General features: G+C 37.7%; 1 protein-coding gene across 6 annotated transcripts in view; it reads right to left on the bottom strand.

The window, feature by feature from the left end:
• TFG (trafficking from ER to golgi regulator) overlaps positions 1-14,756 on the bottom strand; it is a 29,539-nt gene extending 14,783 nt beyond the window's left edge. For 3 of the 6 annotated variants that reach the window (XM_054700655.1, XM_037525649.2, XM_037525648.2), the window contains exons 1-4: positions 14,460-14,589; positions 10,076-10,300; positions 7,129-7,212; positions 698-844 (exon numbers count right to left, since the gene is read on the bottom strand). In XM_054700655.1, coding sequence (XP_054556630.1) covers positions 698-844; positions 7,129-7,212; positions 10,076-10,259 — 415 coding nt within the window. In that variant the 5' untranslated portion in view covers positions 10,260-10,300; positions 14,460-14,589. Of the gene's footprint in view, positions 1-697; positions 845-7,128; positions 7,213-10,075; positions 10,301-14,459 lie in introns of all 6 variants that reach the window. The other 3 variants (XM_037525647.2, XM_037525646.2, XM_037525645.2) reach the window with 2 other exon arrangements.
• Positions 14,757-19,191: the final 4,435 nt, after the last annotated feature.

Below are 19,191 nucleotides of genomic sequence, written 5' to 3' on the forward strand. Positions count from 1 at the left end.
CTTTTAAAGTACAACATCGAAGAATACTAAGTTGTAGAAAGCAGTTTTTCAAATCAACTTTCAAGTCTTAATATATACTTAAAACTCATTCTGTATTTTAAAACATTTCATTCCAAAATTGTATGTCGACTCAAATTTGTCATTTTTATTTTAATATAAAGAGTACATGTAAAATGGGGGGAAATCAATTTTTCTTTGCATATTACAAAAATTAAAAATTGTGTTTAAGATAAATTTCACAATACAGCATAAAAAGGTACTAATCTAAAATTATCTTTTATTTGAAACCACTTCATGTATTACATGAAAGTCACGAAATGATTTTCAGTTCCTAAATCTCATTAGATATCTATTTCTCTGAGAAGAGTTCAAGAATCAATGGGATTTAAAAATGACCTATACGTCATAAACCCAGGAGTCCAAGGTCAATTGTCAAAGAATCAGGAGCACTTGCATAATGGAATTTCCAAGCCCTGCCCTCCAGTAGATTAATGAAGTATGAGACTCAGGAATTGATGTAATAAAACCTCCTGATGAACAGTCAGATTTGGGAATACAATATGAAAATTAGCATAGAGGCAGGAATAAGAAAGGGTGACTGTGTCATCCTAATTCTACTAAGGAAGTTTTTAAAAATATCTGCAAAAAAGATATAGATATAGGAAGAATAAATCAGAATAAAAGACTCATGGACTACCATTTTCAGGAATATTGGTGGAAGGTCCTGGTTCTCCAGGTGGTTCCAAGCTATCCAGTAAACGATTCACTTTATTTCGAAGTTCTATCAGTTCCCGACGAAGATACTTCACCTGACTTGATTCAAGGGGTCTTGGCTGGCCATTAACTGGAATAAAAACATTAATTTGTTTAAGATTAGAAAATGTTCTTGAAAAAGTTTATCAACAGAGTAATATCCAACAAGGAAAAAAAAAATTTTTTTTTAAAAAGCAAAACAAGGGCCTCCCCTGGTGGCGCAGGCAGTTGAGCGCCATGCTGTGAAGCTGTCCACACAGCCTCTGCAGTTGTGGCCAGCCGGGGAGGGTCCCACATGGCGCCCACTGCTCCCCTCAGCAGTATATTTCGTCAGCCTGCCTGTTCTGTTCCCCGCTCTGTCTCTGGTGAATCTTCTCACCCTGTACCCCGGTTCAAGTATAAATAAAAAATAAATATTTAAAAAAAAAAAAAAGGCCAAACAAAATCAAGCAAGAAATCTATCAATATCATTTAAATGGTAATTCTTTTTAAGGCAACGGATTCCTTATTGCTAATAATTTACTTTTGCGAAAAAAAAAAAAAATTCATCAATTTTTGTTGGTGCCAGGTGCATGGCCTATGACCATATTGGTAAAAAGGTTTATTAGAGGAATTGGACTGGAATAAAACATACTAAGACCTATTTATTTTAATAGAAATTACGTGCCTTTTATTTCACACTCATATTCTTGAACTAATACTTTATTCTATACATAAATGTTAAAAAGGGATTAACTAGAGTGATAGATACCCCTACTTTTAACCTAAAAGAAAATAAAAGGTTAAAATAACTGACCTAAAAAGTAACCTATTACAAAAATGAAGAATTTATTATCTACATCACCACTGTCCTTCAAAGCAATTACATCCAAAAGCAGTTTATGAGCCACAAAGTCAAAGATTATCCAATAATACATTGGGTTTTTTAAATTTTTTTATGGTTTATTTTTAATTTTTTTAAAAATATATTATTTAAATATATTTTACATCATTGTTCTTTTTTTTTTTTTTACAATGCTTGCTTTCTTTTCTCAGATGTAGTCCCCATCATTGGGTTTATTTTTAATGAAGGCAACATTTCCTCATTTAACTGCCCGTTTTATACAAACAACCTTCATCCAGCAACAAAAACTGGTATTCAGAAAAAGATGAAACAAGGCTCCAAATGCAAACCTCAAGACAGGAGCTCAAAAATTGCAAGAATTGAATCAAACTAAAATGTTTTATGCCCTGCTAGTATACACTTACACAAATTCTTAGGGCACTAAATTAGAAAAGGAAATCTATTCAAAAATAAAGGTTCCTGGAATTCTTTGTCAAATGTGTTCCAAACTTCAAACTGCCAATATTAGAAGAAAATTCACAAGTATTTAACATACTCCCTATATAGCTGTGAGGAAGTTCAATATAATCTCCAACAGAAACTGTTTAATTATTAGCTTTCACTGAGTTTTACTGGTTTTTCTCTAATATCTGAGAAGAAAAACCACACCTGATAGCCAGGAACTTGCATGGTACTGTAAGACAGGCAGACCTAGTGTTGCTACAAATTGGGCTGGTACTCGAGGTAAAGAAAGATGTCTTTCTGCTGAACAAAAACACTTTAAAAGAACACCAACATCAGAAAAGATCACTCTCATAGTGATAGATCAAAAAAAACAAAAACAAAAACAAAGATTCCATAATCATGTGAGAACTCGGACAAAAACAAGATACTGACCAAACCACAAATATGAGCAAACATCCACCCTACCCTGGTTAATATGATGGGCTGTGGCTGTTTTACCAATTGCAGTTTTAGTCTCAATTCATTCCTTCCAACCTTCCAGATTTAAGATACCCAATCATAGCACCAACCCCACTTCTTGACAGCATCCAATTTAGAGTCACACACTTCCTTGAACCTTATCCCAAATCATGTAACACAAGCCCAAGATGTGTGAAAAATCCTTTCTAACACTAAAGCATCTCACTGTTCTCCATTATGTTCATTCTTCCTCACTGCAATGAGTTGATAAACCTAACTCTGTTTCATCTTTGACTTGTTATTTAAAAGCATGTTATCTTTATAAGCATAGTGGGTATCTTTTTTTGCTCAATATATGAGTTCAGAGAACATGACCTCTAGGATATTTCTTCTCTGACACTAAAGATTTGTTGGAAGACCTATTATATCATCAATTTTATCAATGGTCCTTTGCACTAAAAAAAAAAAAAAAAAATACCTTCCTGTCAAAATCACAAAATCAAGTCTGTTTTCCGGTTTGTTCAAATTTTCTCTGTCGTTACTAATTTGAGCTTGCTTGATCTGGTTTTGAGAGAAAATTAAACACATGCTCTTGTAATTATTTGATTTTCCTTCGCCAATTTTTTCTTAGAGAAAACTCTAAAGCTATGCTGTATTAAGTGCTCAGAATTATTATATATTCCAGTGAATTATTATTTTCATCATGAAGTGACCATATTAATGAAGTTTTTCACTTAAAGTCTACTCTGTTAATATTAACTAGCTTTCTTTAAGTTTGTCTAGTATGTCCTTTCCTAATCCTTTACTTTCAAATCTGGCATAAAAATCTTTTACAATGTCTTTTATTATCAGCATGTAACCAGATTATTTTTAACTCCAATAAATTCTTTCTTTCAACCTTCGCAGTTAGTATTAGTACATTTAAGTATATCGCGATTAGTATTTTATGCTTTCCATTTATCAAGCATTCTCTCCGCTTTCTTTTTTTTGTCATCCTCTGATGAACCAAGCAGGTACCCTTTGTTTCCTTCTTTTCCCTCTTCTGGCTACTTCTAGTGTTTCAATAATTATATTTACATTTTAAACATGAATATTTCAATTAAAAAAAAAATCTACTCCCAAACAACACAGGCCTTTAAAACAATGCATGTCCTATTATCCCCTCCTGTCTTACATAAAACTATTTTATACTCTTAAAACTATTGTTGCTATTGATAATCAGTACTCATTTAAATTTACTAATTCACAAAAATTTGTCTACAATTTCTTGCATCTTTCACGACACTCTTTTGGACTTGATTTTTTCTTACTAAAGAATCACTTTTTAAAACTTTTTAACAAGGGTGTATGAATCTCTGTCTTTGAAAATGTTTCTTCTCCCTTATTCCTGAAGTTTAGCAGACTACGGAATGCTACCTTTCTAGTTATTTTTTCAGTTTGAAGATATACTCCACTGTCTTCCAGCTTATTTATCATTATGAAGTCTACTAAACAGTCTAATTGTTTTTGTAGCTACTTCTAAGGTTATTTTTATCTAATTTATTTTCCATTTTCAGGACAATATACCCAGTGGTGATTTATTTATTATTTATTTATTTTAGAAACAGTTTTCTTTTTTTTTTTTTTAAGATTTATTTAATTATTTATACAAGCACTGGGTACAGTCAGAAGCGTGGGAGGGTGAGAGAATTCACCGAGCCAGAGCAGGGAGCAGAATAGGCAGAAGGACCGAAGTACACTGCTGAGGGGAACAGCGGGCGGCAGGAGAGGTCTGCGCGCCATGTGGGACCTTCCTCCAGTGGCCAGGGAGCAGCCGGGGATTGAACCGGCGCTGCAGAGGCTGCAGGCAGCTTCGCAACCCAGCGCTCAACCGCTGCGCCACTGGGGAGGCCCCAGTGGTGATTTATTTTTACTTATGCTGCTCAGGATAAATGCCTCCTGTATCTGAAGGTTTATAACTTTTATATAATTCTGAAAAACTCGTCAGCCATAAATTCATAGTTATTATCACTCCCCCTCTCCATTTTTTTTTCCTTCTTTAAACTTACACTGGTTATAAGCTGGACACTCTCATTGTCAAAATTCCTCTCATATTCTCCACCTCTGTTTTTGTGCTTTATTATGAAATTGTTTTGGACTACCTACCAATTCAGATATCCTCTTCAGCTGTGACTAAACTTCTACCTCCCCACTTAGTATTTAACAACAACATTTGTATTTTTCATTTTCAAAAACAACCTTATTTTCCTTTCAAAATCTCTTTTCATATCTTTGCTCTTATATTGTTATTTCTTGTTACAAATAGTAATTTTTAACAAATTTTATAGGTTATCACTTATAAATTCTTAGAAGTCTAATCCTATTAGTTATATTCATTCTCTGTTGATTATGCGGACTGTTTCATGCAACTTACAATTCTATTTTTTATTTTAAAGATTTATTTATTTATTTATACAAGCACTGGGTACAATCAGAAGCATGGGAGGGTGAGAGAATTCACCAGGGAGAGCAGGCAGACTGACGAAGTACACTGCTAAGGGGAGCAGTGGGCACAGCAGGAGAGGTCTGCGAGCTATATGGGACCCTCGCCGGCAGCTGGGGATCGAACTGGCGCTGCAGAGGTTGCGGGCAGCTTCGCAGCCCAGCGCTCAACCGTTGCGCCATAGGGAGGCCCAACTTAGGGTTCTAAACTCCAAGTTCATCAATTCATCAACCAGATTTTGTCTGTGAGAAACTAATGTAACCGAGATTGAGAATATATTCCTCCAAAGAGATTTTTACCTAAGGTTACAGCTATCCTTCTATGTAGCCGTCTGGGTTGGAATTCCCAAATTGTGCAGCTTGCTTAAATTTAAATTTAATCCACCTAAGGACCACGGTTCTGAATCCTTAATGGAAGATTGGCCAACTCCTGGCAGCCCAGGATATGAGTTTCCTATATCAATTCCTTGACTTTTCCTGCATTGAGGGAAGACTTTTTTCTACAATACTCTTTTTAAGAACAGAAGTCACTGAGGATCTAGACCCTAAGGTCTATACCATGTGGACATCAAAGCCCTTAGATTATGAAGACTAAAATCTTCACCATTACCACACCAAGAGCTCTGTTTTGGTATTTTAAGCCCCAGTTTTTAACTACATCTATTTTTTGGCCCCTGAACTCTTATTCTCCTAAGAAAGCTCAGGTATACAATTCAAAAGGTAAATTTATAACTGTTTATGCTGCACATCCCAATGTTCTTGGAAAGAGGGTTTTCAGTTTGTCTAACCTACTCGTCAATAATGGCATATATTTTAGATTCGGTATTATATTTTTTAAAAAGACTTTAAAATGCTAACAACAAATAAAAACTTTTAACTTTTAATTTTTTTATTTGTTTGCATTTTAAATCTGAATCATATTAATCCTTAGAGACAAAATAGACACAAATTAAAGCAACTGATCAGTTTTTTTAATACTAAATAAAATGTCCAGAAAAAATTGTTCATTTTACTTTTCACATAATCACTTTAACCCTGTAATCGAGCACAAGGGAATATGGTGATAGACTACGGATGTTTCAGTGGTGGGAGAACTATGGTGACCATACCTGAAAGGAAAAATCATATACTGTCCAAAAATCAACAACGATGTAAGAAAAAAAGTACTACATTTAAAAAAGAAAAAGAACATAGCAGCCGTAAATAAAGAAAAAAGAAAAACAACATCTAAAGTACCAGGTCTACATGTTAAGGCCTGACTGGATCAAGAAGATGTGGTACATATATACTATGGAATATTACTCAGCATTCAAAAAAGATAAACACATGCAATTTGCAGCAACATGGATGGCGCTGGAAGGGATCATGCTCAGCGAAATAAGCCAAAAAGAAAAAGAAAAATACTGGATGGTCTCACTCATAGCAGGAATCCAGAAAACTTAAATAAGGGACCAGGAAAATGAATATAAGAAAGTGAAAATCAAAATCAACAAAAAACTACGAACCAGAGACACTTTTTGGGGGGTGGGGGCGGGAGGGGAAGGATTGGGGTCAGAATGGGGTGTTTGCAATTGTAGGGGGAATATAAAAATAAAATTTAATATTAAAAAAAAAAAAGAATGAAAAAAAAATAAATAAAAAAAAATAAAAACATGCTACATTAGAGAAATCAAGTATATACTCTTAGAGAATTCAATAAAGGCAGTTTTAACCCTGCTAATATTTTCAATCCTGGAAATGATGTATACTAGTGACAATGACATAGATTTTTAAGGTAACTGAACAGATGAAGAATTTAAAACATTCCTACTTTCTACTGATCTTTAAAAAAATATATAGTCAAGCCTTAACAATTGAAAATTCAGTTATGGCTAAATTAAAGTAATAATAATCTAGTAGGAATGTATATTATACCTGAGTTGAAAAAAACAAGCAATTTTAAGACACTCAATTTTTAACATACATCATTTTCTTAAGACATACAAAGCCAAAAGCTTCAAGTAATCTAATACTACTCCTGGAATTAAGATAAGCATCTTTTTTAAAAGTTAATGCTTAATTTTGAATGTTTAAAGGGAAAAATTCACAATGTTTTTAATAAAAATGCAGTGAATAAAATAGGAAGTATCAGAAAGTTTATCACTTACCAAATAATGTCAGTTTCAGTATCCTACTACACTGAATTGCAAAGGAAAGGTCAGAACTATCAAAAATTGTTATAAGATCTCCATCTGGAATGAAAAAAGAGAAAAAAGTTTCAGACTTACATCAGCGGTAAACTAAGATATACATTAAATTAAAAATTCAAATTTAGACCACAGAACTCAATTAGAATCTCCCATAAAAACTTTAAACATTAAAGGATCTGAAGTGATTTGTTTAAAAAATACTAAATCAATTTCGTTTATTACTTATAGGAATGTATTTGTCATATCCTCATAAGAACCAAAAACATAGGCTAAGGTTACTGCAAAAGCAACCTTTCACTAGTCATCAGCTGGAAACTCATGATAGCAATATCACAAATTATTAGTTTACATTAAAATCTTTCCATTCCAAAAAATGTTAATATATTTATCAAAAGTTAAAGTAATAAGATTCTCATGGTTCAAATTGTAATTTTAAGTATAGTTAAATGCCATTGACACAAATGGGAAGACAGTCATATATTATACTAACTAAAAAGGTTGCGAAAGACTTGCAGAATAGCATTAATGAACAAATAGACACTGAAGTCTTTCCAGACACGGACCATTTTCAATACTAACACGAAAACTATCAACTCTCCCCATAAAAAAAAAAATTCATATACACCAGATTCTGAAATCCCCTAGATTCCAAGAATAAAGAACATTATAATTAGCATATTAATAGCATGTTTTACAAGTTTTCAAAAAGCTAGGAGAAAAAACGTCTTGAGAGCTAGAACAGAAAAGCAGTCACTACAAGGAGCTGATGAGCCATCTCTGTAGGTATCTTCCTAGACAGTTGCGGGGGAGGAAGGGGGCAAGTTTAGTCCTGGGGAGGCTGACAGACTGCTCCAAGGATACACTGTTACACTAATTTTAACACAGATTAGAAACATTTATTTTGGACAAAGGTATGACAAGAAAAGCTCTGAGGAGTCTGTCATTGTTTTTAACTCTTTATAAACAGACTTACCTCTTTAAACAAACACATCTAATGTTCAACATTAAGGATTCTACTTATCAACACATCTTTAACAAAATTAAGTATAAAGCTTTCTGTAACTATAATTTTCTGATTTCTACCAACAAAAACCAAAGTATCTCTGATGGCAGAAACTTCACCTAAGTCAACCCTCTACCATAGTGGCCAACATATGCTATGGAACACAAATCTGTGCCATTCAAAAAACTTAAAAACATCATAAAAAAACAAATTCTAAACTAGAAATGGAGAACAAAGTTTCAACAACATGAACATTCTAAGTTAAAGGTCCACAAACTGACCAATGGATAAATCCCTGCACTTACAGGACTGAAAACTAAGAATGGTTTTTACATTTTTTAAAGATTTTTTTTTAAAAGATGTGACAAAGGCTATGTGACCCAATGTTAAAATATTTATCTTTTCCTTTAAAGAAGTTGACCCTTGTCCCAAACAAAAATGAGGTAAGAGAAAGCCAGTTAAACAATGAGTTCAGTTTAGAGCAAAGAATCTCAAGCAAAAAACAATGTTGAAATTTTTAGCTGTAAAATCAAAAGATCAAAGTGATCAAATTACAGTAGAAATTAGGAAGTCAAAGAAGTAAAACTAAATGCTCTGTGAGTCAATACAATGAATAGAAAAGAGAACAGAAAGTTTATTGTTCCTTAACATGGGTGTTCCTTAAAAATTAGTTTTCAGTGCTAGATTATATATTGTAAAAAAGAAAGGATTAGACCTTTAGGCCAATCAGATTAACTGGCCAGATTAGCTGATTATCGGTGATTTATATCCCCTTCTAGGATAAGTTGTTAGAAAGTGGCTGCCCAACCAGGACCATGTTTCCCAATCCACTAGAACCTCAGCAGAGTCATGTGACTGGGATCTGGCCAATGTGATATAAGCAGAAATGCTATGCCCACCAAGGCCCAGAGAGTACAATCTCCCATGTGACCTCTATACTCTGTCTTCATCTGTATGCACTTCACTGGAGGCCAATGCTAAGGTGAGCTTGTAAGCCTTGTGTTGAAGATCAGTAGCTTCTGTCAACTTGGGTCCCTGAGGGATTTCTTAAGTGTTCAACCACTGAGATTCAACATTTATATTTTAACATTTGGCGTAATTGTAAAGCAATATAAAGAAACAAAGAAGCTATGAGAAGAAAATGTAGACAGTGGTGTCAGAAATGTTAAGGGCCAAGAGTACTTTTTAAATGATGGTATAGATAACAGTGCCAAGTATTGAAATCAGGATGAAACAGACTGAAAATAAATTCAATAGTGATAGTGGTAACCACCTTAACAACAATTTCAGCCAATGTTAACAAATAAGACAAGTCAAAAAGAAAATGAAATAAAAATCTACTACTGTAATTCCACTGTTTGAAGTGGAATTTCAAGACAAATCTTAAAGAAAACTCATCTCTATAAAATTGTTTTGTGGTCAAATGAGTCTGAGAACACTGCATACTATACATTGATAATGTACATGAGTATATTACATGTTCTGAAAATACATATAATAAACATACTTGCCTTTATTTAAACCAGCTTTCCCATAGTTGATCACAAATTTTTTTTTAATTCAATATTTACTGACATCCCTTCCACAATGAGAAATATAAGTGAAAGACTGATTTTAAAAGAAAAAAAAAAAAGGAAGTTGGAATTGCATGGGTTTATAAAAATTGCATGAGACAGCTTCTCTGTTTCTTTATGTTGCTTTAAAAAACTGTGGGAGTATTATATCCTTAACCTCTCCTTCTAAGAAACGTACCTATTTTTAACTTATAAAAAAAGAATAACTACATAAACATTGAGTAAAATAAATTGGACATTCAATCACCATAGACCATATTTTTTTATTCCGACAGTTCAATGAAAAATGGGCAAAACTTTTAAAAACTATCTTTTGAAACACTCTTACCTTCATCCTTATATTTTATTGTAACTTCATCATTACTCAGAAGTTTTCCTCTGAAAACTCGCTGCATCATTAGCACTAACTCATCATAAGTAATATCTTCATTATGAATGGGAATTCGTCGAATATCCTCCCCAAGTTGAGCTTTGATGATTAGCTTCCCACTGAGGTCCAACTGTCCGTTCATGGTGGACTCCAGGATGTTTTATATATACAATTCTAGGGAAACTGATAAAATAGTTTAAACAATTATAAAATATACCTTAAAGTTGAAAAGCAAAGGCCTATAAGAATCTAAGAAGTTCTGGTCCTCAAAAGAGATTCACAATTCCAAACTGACCCATATTCTAGTGAAAACTGAAGCAACTTTATTATCCACGTAAGATTTTATGCATATTATTTTACTCACATATTTAACTACTCAGCTGACTCTACAATTTAATTTCTCACTCAACATGTCTAGAAAAAACTAATTCCCTCTCAAGAAAATCTGCAACTCCTTTAATCTTTTCCATTTTAGTTATTGACAGTTTCTTTCCTCTAGTTATTCAAGATTTTAAAAAAATCTTACTCTTTTCCTCATACCTTGAATCCACCAAATTGCTAACAAAAGTAATTGACACTACAGTACCTTTAAAGTATCTCTACAGCAAATCTCCCATGCACCTGTGACTATGCAGGTGCTGCTCTTTTTCTCCTTTCCCTAATAAACCCGTCCTTTTAAAATGTAAAAAAACAAAAACAAAAACTCTACAATCCAACCACTTCAGTACCTTTACTTCTATCAACCTGATCCAAGCCACCATCAACTCTCACCTGGAGTAATGCGAAAGACCCTTAACTAGTCTGCCTGGCTTTTGACCTTTGCATACTTTTAACCTATTCTCAACATACTGGAGTTATACTGTTAAATATAATCTAATGTCACTCTGTTCAAAATCTTCCAATGGATTTCAAGCTCACTCTTAGAAAAAGCCAGAACTACAATGTCATGAACTGCTCTCTGACTCTTAGCCAAAAATTCAACCTCTTTTCCGACCTCTCTCCCTGCTTAATCATGCTAACATCTATACTTTCTGTTCTGTCTCCAGGCTTTGCACTTGCTGCTCTTTGTCTTGAACCCTTTTCACACTCCCCACAAGATTCGGCTCTCTAACAATCTAAAATGGCTTCTCTGTCACTTCTTTACCCTGCTTCATTTTTCTTAAAAGCACTATCACTACCAGATATTAAAATGTATTAACTTTCTACTGTCTTTTCCACTAGATTGTAGGGAAGTAAATGGCTTTGTCTGCCCTATTCCCAGAGCCTACAACAGTTCAGAGCACATGACAATCATTCAGTATTTGGTAAATAAAGGGAGAAATAAATACTATCTTCCAAATTCTATTAGCCTATAATGCTAACCATGGAAATAAAAAAGCATGTGTGAATACTAAAGTTGTTTCAAGTTTTCCATTCTAAAATATAAAAGACCTCATGAGTATTTTATCTACATTGTCCTCTCTATTTTGGGAACCTGAGGAGAAAAGACAAATGAGTGGTATTCTCCTGAGCTTTTTGGCAACACTGTCCACTACTGTTTTGACATATTTCACAACACTCCCCAGACCTGAATGGGTTTATATGATTACACTGCACACTTTCAGAAAGCAGGCAGGGTAGCAGAATTAGGCACTAAATAGTAATTTGCTATAGAGCTTTCTCTTTGGGGGAGTTTAATCTTCTTTCACCTCATTCAGTGTAATTATCCTCTAATGACTTTGTAATCTTCAATTCAAAATATCAAAGGTCTCCAATAATTTAAATGATTACTGTGTAATAATGGAGAATTAATATCTCTTCTCCTAGCCTATATCTTCTTTTCAAGTGAGTATTTGCTCAGCATCAACTCCTTCCTGCTCCAAGCAATGATCTCTCCGACTGTTTAAAATGCCCTATAGTCTCCTACTGGCCACATCCTACCTCATTCTTTATTACTAGCAGCTTTCTGTTTTCACCTCTTAAATTTTTTATTTGCTCAACATTTTACTTGATTTTTCATACTTCTCTACAATTATTCCTCTGTGTGGGAGTGAGAGACAGAGAGAGAGAGAGAAAACACCCTACCTGCCTCCCAACCCTTGAAATATTTGAAGTTTTCATGAATCCAAATTCATTTCAGGAATATTACATATAAATGCCTTAACAGTCCTCAAGTCCCTAAATTAAGTCCTTAAATCCTTAACTAAGTCCTTAATGTCTCTAGTTCCCATCATCCTCTGAAAAGATTATAATTTCTTAGTAAATCTTTATTGCCCTATCTTAAAAGTGGAGCATTAAATACTGAATCTAACACTAAATTCAGAAAACAGTGGAGCATGGTTCATGATCTGTTATGTTATGCTTCTCTTAATGGAAATTAAGAATATAGTTTTTTATCTGCCAGTTCCCAAGATGGACCTCATGACTGTAATTAAAATTACAGTATGTAATTCCATTAATATATGGAAGAGTATAATGCCACCATATAATACCACCACACAACCTCATCTGTTAGCAAAACCTGCCCTCTTCATCTAGGAAACATTTACCAAATACATATTAATTGCCAAACTCTAAAGTAATTATTCAACAAGATTGTAAAGATTCTGACTTGCAGCCTGAGAATAATAAAGAACTTTAGTAAACCAATCTATGTAGCTGTCTCCTATCTACATTATATATGCCAGCAATGATGTTAAGAATTGGGGCTTAGTTTCTTCACAGAGAGGGTATTATCGATTATCAGCAGCATGTGGAAAAGTGCCTGACATACAGTAGGCATTTAAAGACTTGTTTTTATCCCCTAAACGTAATATGTATGCAGAATAATTAAATTCTGATAAAAGGACTGGCAGAAGAAAGCTATACTATCAGGTCAGTTCATAAATCACACCTTCACAGTGCCTTCATTACACAAGTTCATTATGTAGTGCAACAGAAGTTTCCAACAATGAATAAATATAATTGACAGTGTATATTTTTGATTATGGGGAGAGAAAATTGCTCAGTTCCAATGGATCTGAAAACTTAAGTCTCTTAATATCTGCCAATTTGCCTGCAAACTCAGTTATTTCTTACTGTTTCCCATGGATTGTAAATTCCCTGTGGCCAAGAACCAAGGCTTCTTTCCTAAGGTTGACCCCAGTTGGTGCAGTTTTCTCAGCACAAACACTGAAGTATGACAAAACTAAGGGTACCACAAAACTTTCCCCTCCAGGGGAAAGTCTAGCTCCACAGTTTTTAATGTAATGAAATTCTGGCCCCCTTTTTACGTAACTTTATTCACAAGGTAGAGACAAGTATGCACAACTAGTTCCTAGGACTGCTGGTGAGAAGCATTTTCTTCTATCATCTACTCCTTGCCCCCAAGCTCTCTTAAGTCCAGAAATGACACAGCCACTAACTCACGAAACCTTCCAACAGAAACAGTTTTCAGCACTGAAGAATAGAGACATGCCCAAGGTCACACAGTCTGCCTCCTGACCAAGATGTCCACTCAGTGGTCAAATCGCCATCTCCTCTAACCCCAAGGGTTCGCCCAGCTCAAAATCAGAGGTCCAGCGGGTAGCAATTTCCTTTAAAAAAAAAAAAATCCTGAGCAAGATCAACCCCTGATTACTCCAAAGAAAGCAAAGTGCCCTAAATCCTGCCTGACCAAAGGCCGTCGAGCAAGATGCTAAAGATTCCCACTCCAAGCCATGTGACCTTAGGCAAGTGCTTCTGGAAGGCTCACTCTCACTCTATGCAAAACGGGAATAATATCGAAATCTGGAAGGTCCTTATTGTGATTAAATGAGTTCAACCGTGAGGAATACTCAGTAACAGAGCCTTGCAAAGTAAACTCTCAAAAGTTAACTATCACCGTCACTCTAAAACTGGGCTGGGCCTCCAGCGGGCCCTTGATTAGGCGCTGACACAGCCCAGGAGGGTCCTCTTCACGCGCCCAATCCGCCCATCCTTTCTCCACCTTCTCACCCTTCCAAGCCCGTCCGGGGTGACCCGCGGCACCACCACAGGCGACCCAAAGTCCCTCCCACCTCCTCGGGCAGCTCGACCCCTTCGAGCCAGGCGGAGGGGGCGCGAGAGCATTCCCGACCCAAACAGCTCACACCCCCGAACCCCCCGAGGCCCGCCCGGCCAGCACCGCGGGCAGGAGACCCCCTCCCGCCTCCCCGCCCGCGGCCTCCCCTCCCCCACGAGAGGCCCCACCCGGCCTCCCCTCCGCCCCCCGCCAGCTGCCCCTTCCCGAGGGCCCCGCGCCCCACCCGCCCAGCGTCGGCAGGTCGCGGCCGGCCCCTCGCGCTTCCTCGTCTCCCGGCCCCGTCAGAGCCGGCGGCCGCGCCCCCATCTCCCGCGGCCATACCGGCTAAGAAGCCGCCGCCGCTCCTCTCCGCGGTCTCCGCGCACTGAGCCGAAGGGAAGCCGAGGCCGCGCCGCCGGGTGCTCGGGCGTAGTGGCGAGGCCGCGGTCACGGCCCGCTCGGCTGCCCTCTGAGGCCGCGGCACCTCGCTCCAGACTCGCGCGGCCCCGGCCAATCGCGCGGACCCACTCAGCCAGGCGGCAGCTCGGGCCCAGTACGTGGCAGGTGGGGGAAGAAGAGGGGCGGGAGCAAGAAAAAAATCTGCCCTCCGCTCCGCCTCACGGCGACCGGGCCCACTCAGGACGCATGCGCAGCAGTGGCGCTGCGGCGAGGACCAGGCCCGAGCCTTTAAGGGCTGGCGTCTCGGCGCTCTCCGGGGAGCGAGCGTCAGCTGAATGGACGCGCGCATGCGCGAGGCGTGCCCGGCGCTTCCGGCTTTCCTGGACGCCTGTGTTTCCAGTTTGTCGTAGGGCGCGGGGCTTGCTGTCCTGCTCCGGGTTCAGATGGTTGAAAGTGGCATTTGTCCAAGTTTGGGTATTTTTTGACTGTGACAACCGTAGTTCTTCAAGTTGTATCTGAAAAAACAAACCGTTTTCCCGCCTTCCTCTTACAAACTCATTCATTCACTGTGGGGCGCCTACGCTTTTCCAAGCACTGTGCTAGGAATGGGGATGAGTCAGTTTGTGATCAGCGAGTTTACCATTCAGCGGAGAAGAGTGTGTACAGGACTAAGACTGGGACATTAAGGCTGATTAAGAATTCCAAAATCCCTTCTGGGAAAGGCATTTAAGCGCGCCGTACAGACGTATCACTCCCCTAAAGCAGTTCTTGTGCATTGAGTATGCAGAAAGTGCCCTGACTCAGACTGAACCTACATTTAGGGTGGGGGTTGGGGCTAGGAGGTGGGGAGTTTTATTTTAAAAGTTGTAAACAACGTTTGCCTTCTAAGAGACTAAAAAACAACCTGAACTTACTCTGTCCCCAGTTGTTCAACAGACACTCCCAAAAAACCTGCGGTAAATTTTAATTTAAGAACGTTCTTTTAGTAATGTAAATAGTGTGATCTTTTTGCTATTGTAAATCTCCGAAAAATTCTATTTGAGTAAAACGTGACTTGAGTGTTTTTTTGTCTCTCAAACCTATTTTCCGAAGGTTATGTGTATTGCTCTTTGAGTAATTGCTTGCAGGGTGGGTAGTGAAGGACTACCAAAGGACTGATAAATGTCCTGATTTTCTCCAAAGACGACTCTTCATTGCTTGCTATTTAGAACAGAATAATACACATTTGGGGAAATAGCTGTTATCCAATTACAGTCTATGGGTGTCTTTGAGATTAGGTAAAAATCGCACAAATATAAGCAAAGGTAAAATCCTCCCTGAAGGAAGTTAATCATAAGACTGTCAGTCTTCCTAAAAGAGCTCAGATCCTGAGGCAGAAAATAAAGAGAGGAACCTTACCCTGGATTAAGGGGAAAGCATTTTCCCTCTAGATCCTCAGGAAAGGAACATCCACTCAATACCCCTATTATAATGGAGTCAACTAGTAGTTTAGAAGACAGTTGTCTTCAGTGAATACATTGGCCTTGTGGACTCAGAAAGCAGCTGAAGGTTCTTTATGTTGTAATTCTTCCATGCTTCATCCCTAAGTGAAGTATTGTTTAGTGTTAAAATCTGTTCCTAGCTACCAATGTGGAAATTGAGAGATGGGGTAATCGTGATTCCTCAGGTCAGCAAAAGCAGGAGCTGCCTGAGTAAAGCAAGAAATGAGAAACAGGAGAGTAAAGTAACATTTGGAAGCAGATCAGAAGCTCAGGTGAACTGGGACAAGAAGAATATCTATGCAGATTATAGAAATTCCCCAGCATTCTCTTGGAATTTAAATTTTTTAATTTTTAATTAAAAATTTCATAAAAGATTTTGCTTCATGCTGTCCAGCTGGATAGAGGCTTGGATAGAGGTTGAAGGACATTTGTTGTTTATGTAATATAAGAGCATGTATAAGGAAGTACATGAAATTGTCATCTGAGTTTGTCATATTTCCTCCTTAGTATATAAGCACTGTAATAAACAAAACTATATTCTACCCATTTTCCTATTTCAACTTAATACTAAATTGTCCACAAAAACTTCAGGAACCATTACTATTCCTCACTCTGTATAACAATTACATTTTAAGAATTAAGAGTATAATGAACAGCTGGAACTCACCCTGCAATCCAAAGATTAGAATATTTTTTGTTTTTTGTTTTTTTTTTAAGATTTATTTATTTATTTACACAAGCACTGGGTAGAGTCAGAAGCATGGGAGGGCGAGAGAATTCACCAGAGCCAGAGGGGAGAACAGAGCTGGTAGACTGACGAAGTACACTGCTGAGGGGAGCAGCGGGCAGCAGGAGAGTTCTGCACGCCATGTGGGACCCTCGCCCGGTGACCAGGGATCGAACCGACGCTACAGAGGCTGATGGGCAGCTTCGCAGCCCAGAGCTCAACTGCTGCGCCACTGGGGAGGCCCAGATTAGAATGTTTTCAATAAATAAATTAGGTCTCCCCTATCTCCCATCCTCCACATGGTTTCCCTTTAAATTTTTTATTTAGCATTCCCTTGGGTATTTTTCTTTTCTTTTTAATCTTCTATATAGTTTTGTCACATATGTGTGCCTAAGGAATATGTTGCTTTACTTGTTTATAGACATTATTTAGACAATAATCTGGTTTTCTGTGACATAATTTTTGCACTCAGTACTATTACTAAGGTATATCCATGTTATTACATGTAGCTAGAGTTCAGGTTTTTTTCATTGCTGAATAATATTCCTTTGGTGGGGTATAGTCACATTTTTTAAATCCATTCTCCCATCAAAGTGTATTTAAGCTGTTTCCAGTTTTTCTGTATTATGAACCTTCTTATGTGTTTCTTACACAGGAGTTCCTCTTGGTTACATGCTAATACATGAATTGCTCAATGGTAGATTATGCAAATATTTAGCTTATACAATAATGCCAACCATTGGGATCACAAAGACCTTTTTTTTTTAAGGGTGAGGGGTTTAAATGGTATCTTTTTGTGGCCTTATTAAAAACCATAAAGACTACAAATTGCCCTGAATTTATGAGCCAAACATTAGACAATTAGAGTTTATTTCCTTATCAAATCTGATTGTTCTGTACCTTACTTATAATTCTGTTTGAGTTCACCACCACCACCCAATTTGAGGGCAGTGATATATTCTCTATCCCTCCCAGCATCTAACATTGATTGCCCTATGTGCATAGTAGATATTTAGTAATTGTCTTCTGATTTATTGAACTAGCTATTACTGTTTCTGATGATGCAGTTATCTGTCGTTTCCTAAAAATGTAGTTGATACCTGGCCATAGAGTAAAGACCTTACCAAGAATGTGGTTTCTCTCACTATATGTACAGACACTGTTTTAGTTACTGCTGCCTTTCATTAATGAAGCCAAGAAGCCTCTGTTTCATATAGTTATCATTTACTAAGAGCTTATGGTCATGTTTATTGAGGATATGCATCAATCAAAGCATTAAGATTGTTCTTGGAATTCCACAAGCAATTAAAGCTTTGACGTGCTCCTAGACAGAAAACATCTTACCCTCCTTTTTGTGTTGAGCTCAGCTTTTTGTCTGAGCTCAATTTAGCCTCTGTCCTACATCCAGGTATGTAGGGTAAAGAAAATGTCAGGCTTTTCTGCCCTTCCGCCATCAGGATAGATGACGGATCCTTGTCCTGAGTGCATGCCTGATGGCGGGCACCTGGAATAGGGTGTGGGCATAGGTAGATGGGATTCAGCTGAGCTAAGACTGTGCTTTTTAAGGGCAGCGTCACGGGGACTCCAGCAGCAGCAGTAGAAGCCAAAGCCAAAGCCGAAAGAGAAGCCGAGAAGCAGCAGAACGAACTCCAGAGAGCCCAGATAGAGTGAAGACTTGCTGGGGAGAGCCCAGATAGAGTGAAGACTTGCAGGCCTCCCAGCCCCCCAGCCAGCACCCCTGCCTGCCATATGCCTGGTGAACCCCAATAAAAAACCTGCAAAACCACTGAGGACTCTGACTCCTCCTTTACCTGGTCTGCATGGGATCAGAAAACCTGCTCTGTGTCTGCTCCTGACCTTACAAGGTACTTGATTTTAAATGAACGCCAAGAAAACCTTAATCACAAATATAAAAGTTGAAAATATATGAAGAGAAGCGGTGTAAGGAAAAACCTTTGACCCTGCCTGTAGCAAGGAGAGAAATGAGGCTCTAAGGTTCAAAGATTACTTTCCACGTGTAATGAAGGGTCAGAGTTATACTGTGGTTTTGAGAGAGGCTGTCAACTCACTTACCTAACTCCTCCTCTTTCTCCCTGAGAGTCCCCTTGGCTAGACCTTTTCAAATAGAAGGGGTAGATACCCTAAGAATTAAAGAGAGAAATTCTCAGGCAGGATGGGAAATGAGACAGAGTCTATGAACCGTGTAAGCAAGTTAGATGAGACCTGTATTTCAGTCATGTTCTCCTTGAGCCATTAATATGAATCACTTTGAAAATTCCAGTCATCTCGGCCACCTCAGGGGAACTAAAGGAAGAATGGAAAGTCCTCATTGGGTGGGAATTTCAAAGATGTCACACGGAGAATTAGCTCTATTGTGGCCTCAGCCAGCCAAATAAGAGAACTCCAAACCAGAAAACAAATAGGGGCCAGTTGATCATCTCAACCTTCCCTCCATTAGCCAAACATA

This window comes from Talpa occidentalis, unplaced genomic scaffold, assembly GCF_014898055.3.
Source record: "Talpa occidentalis isolate TD23 unplaced genomic scaffold, MPIMG_talOcc4v2.1 talOcc4.4, whole genome shotgun sequence".
Taxonomy (NCBI): domain Eukaryota; kingdom Metazoa; phylum Chordata; class Mammalia; order Eulipotyphla; family Talpidae; genus Talpa; species Talpa occidentalis.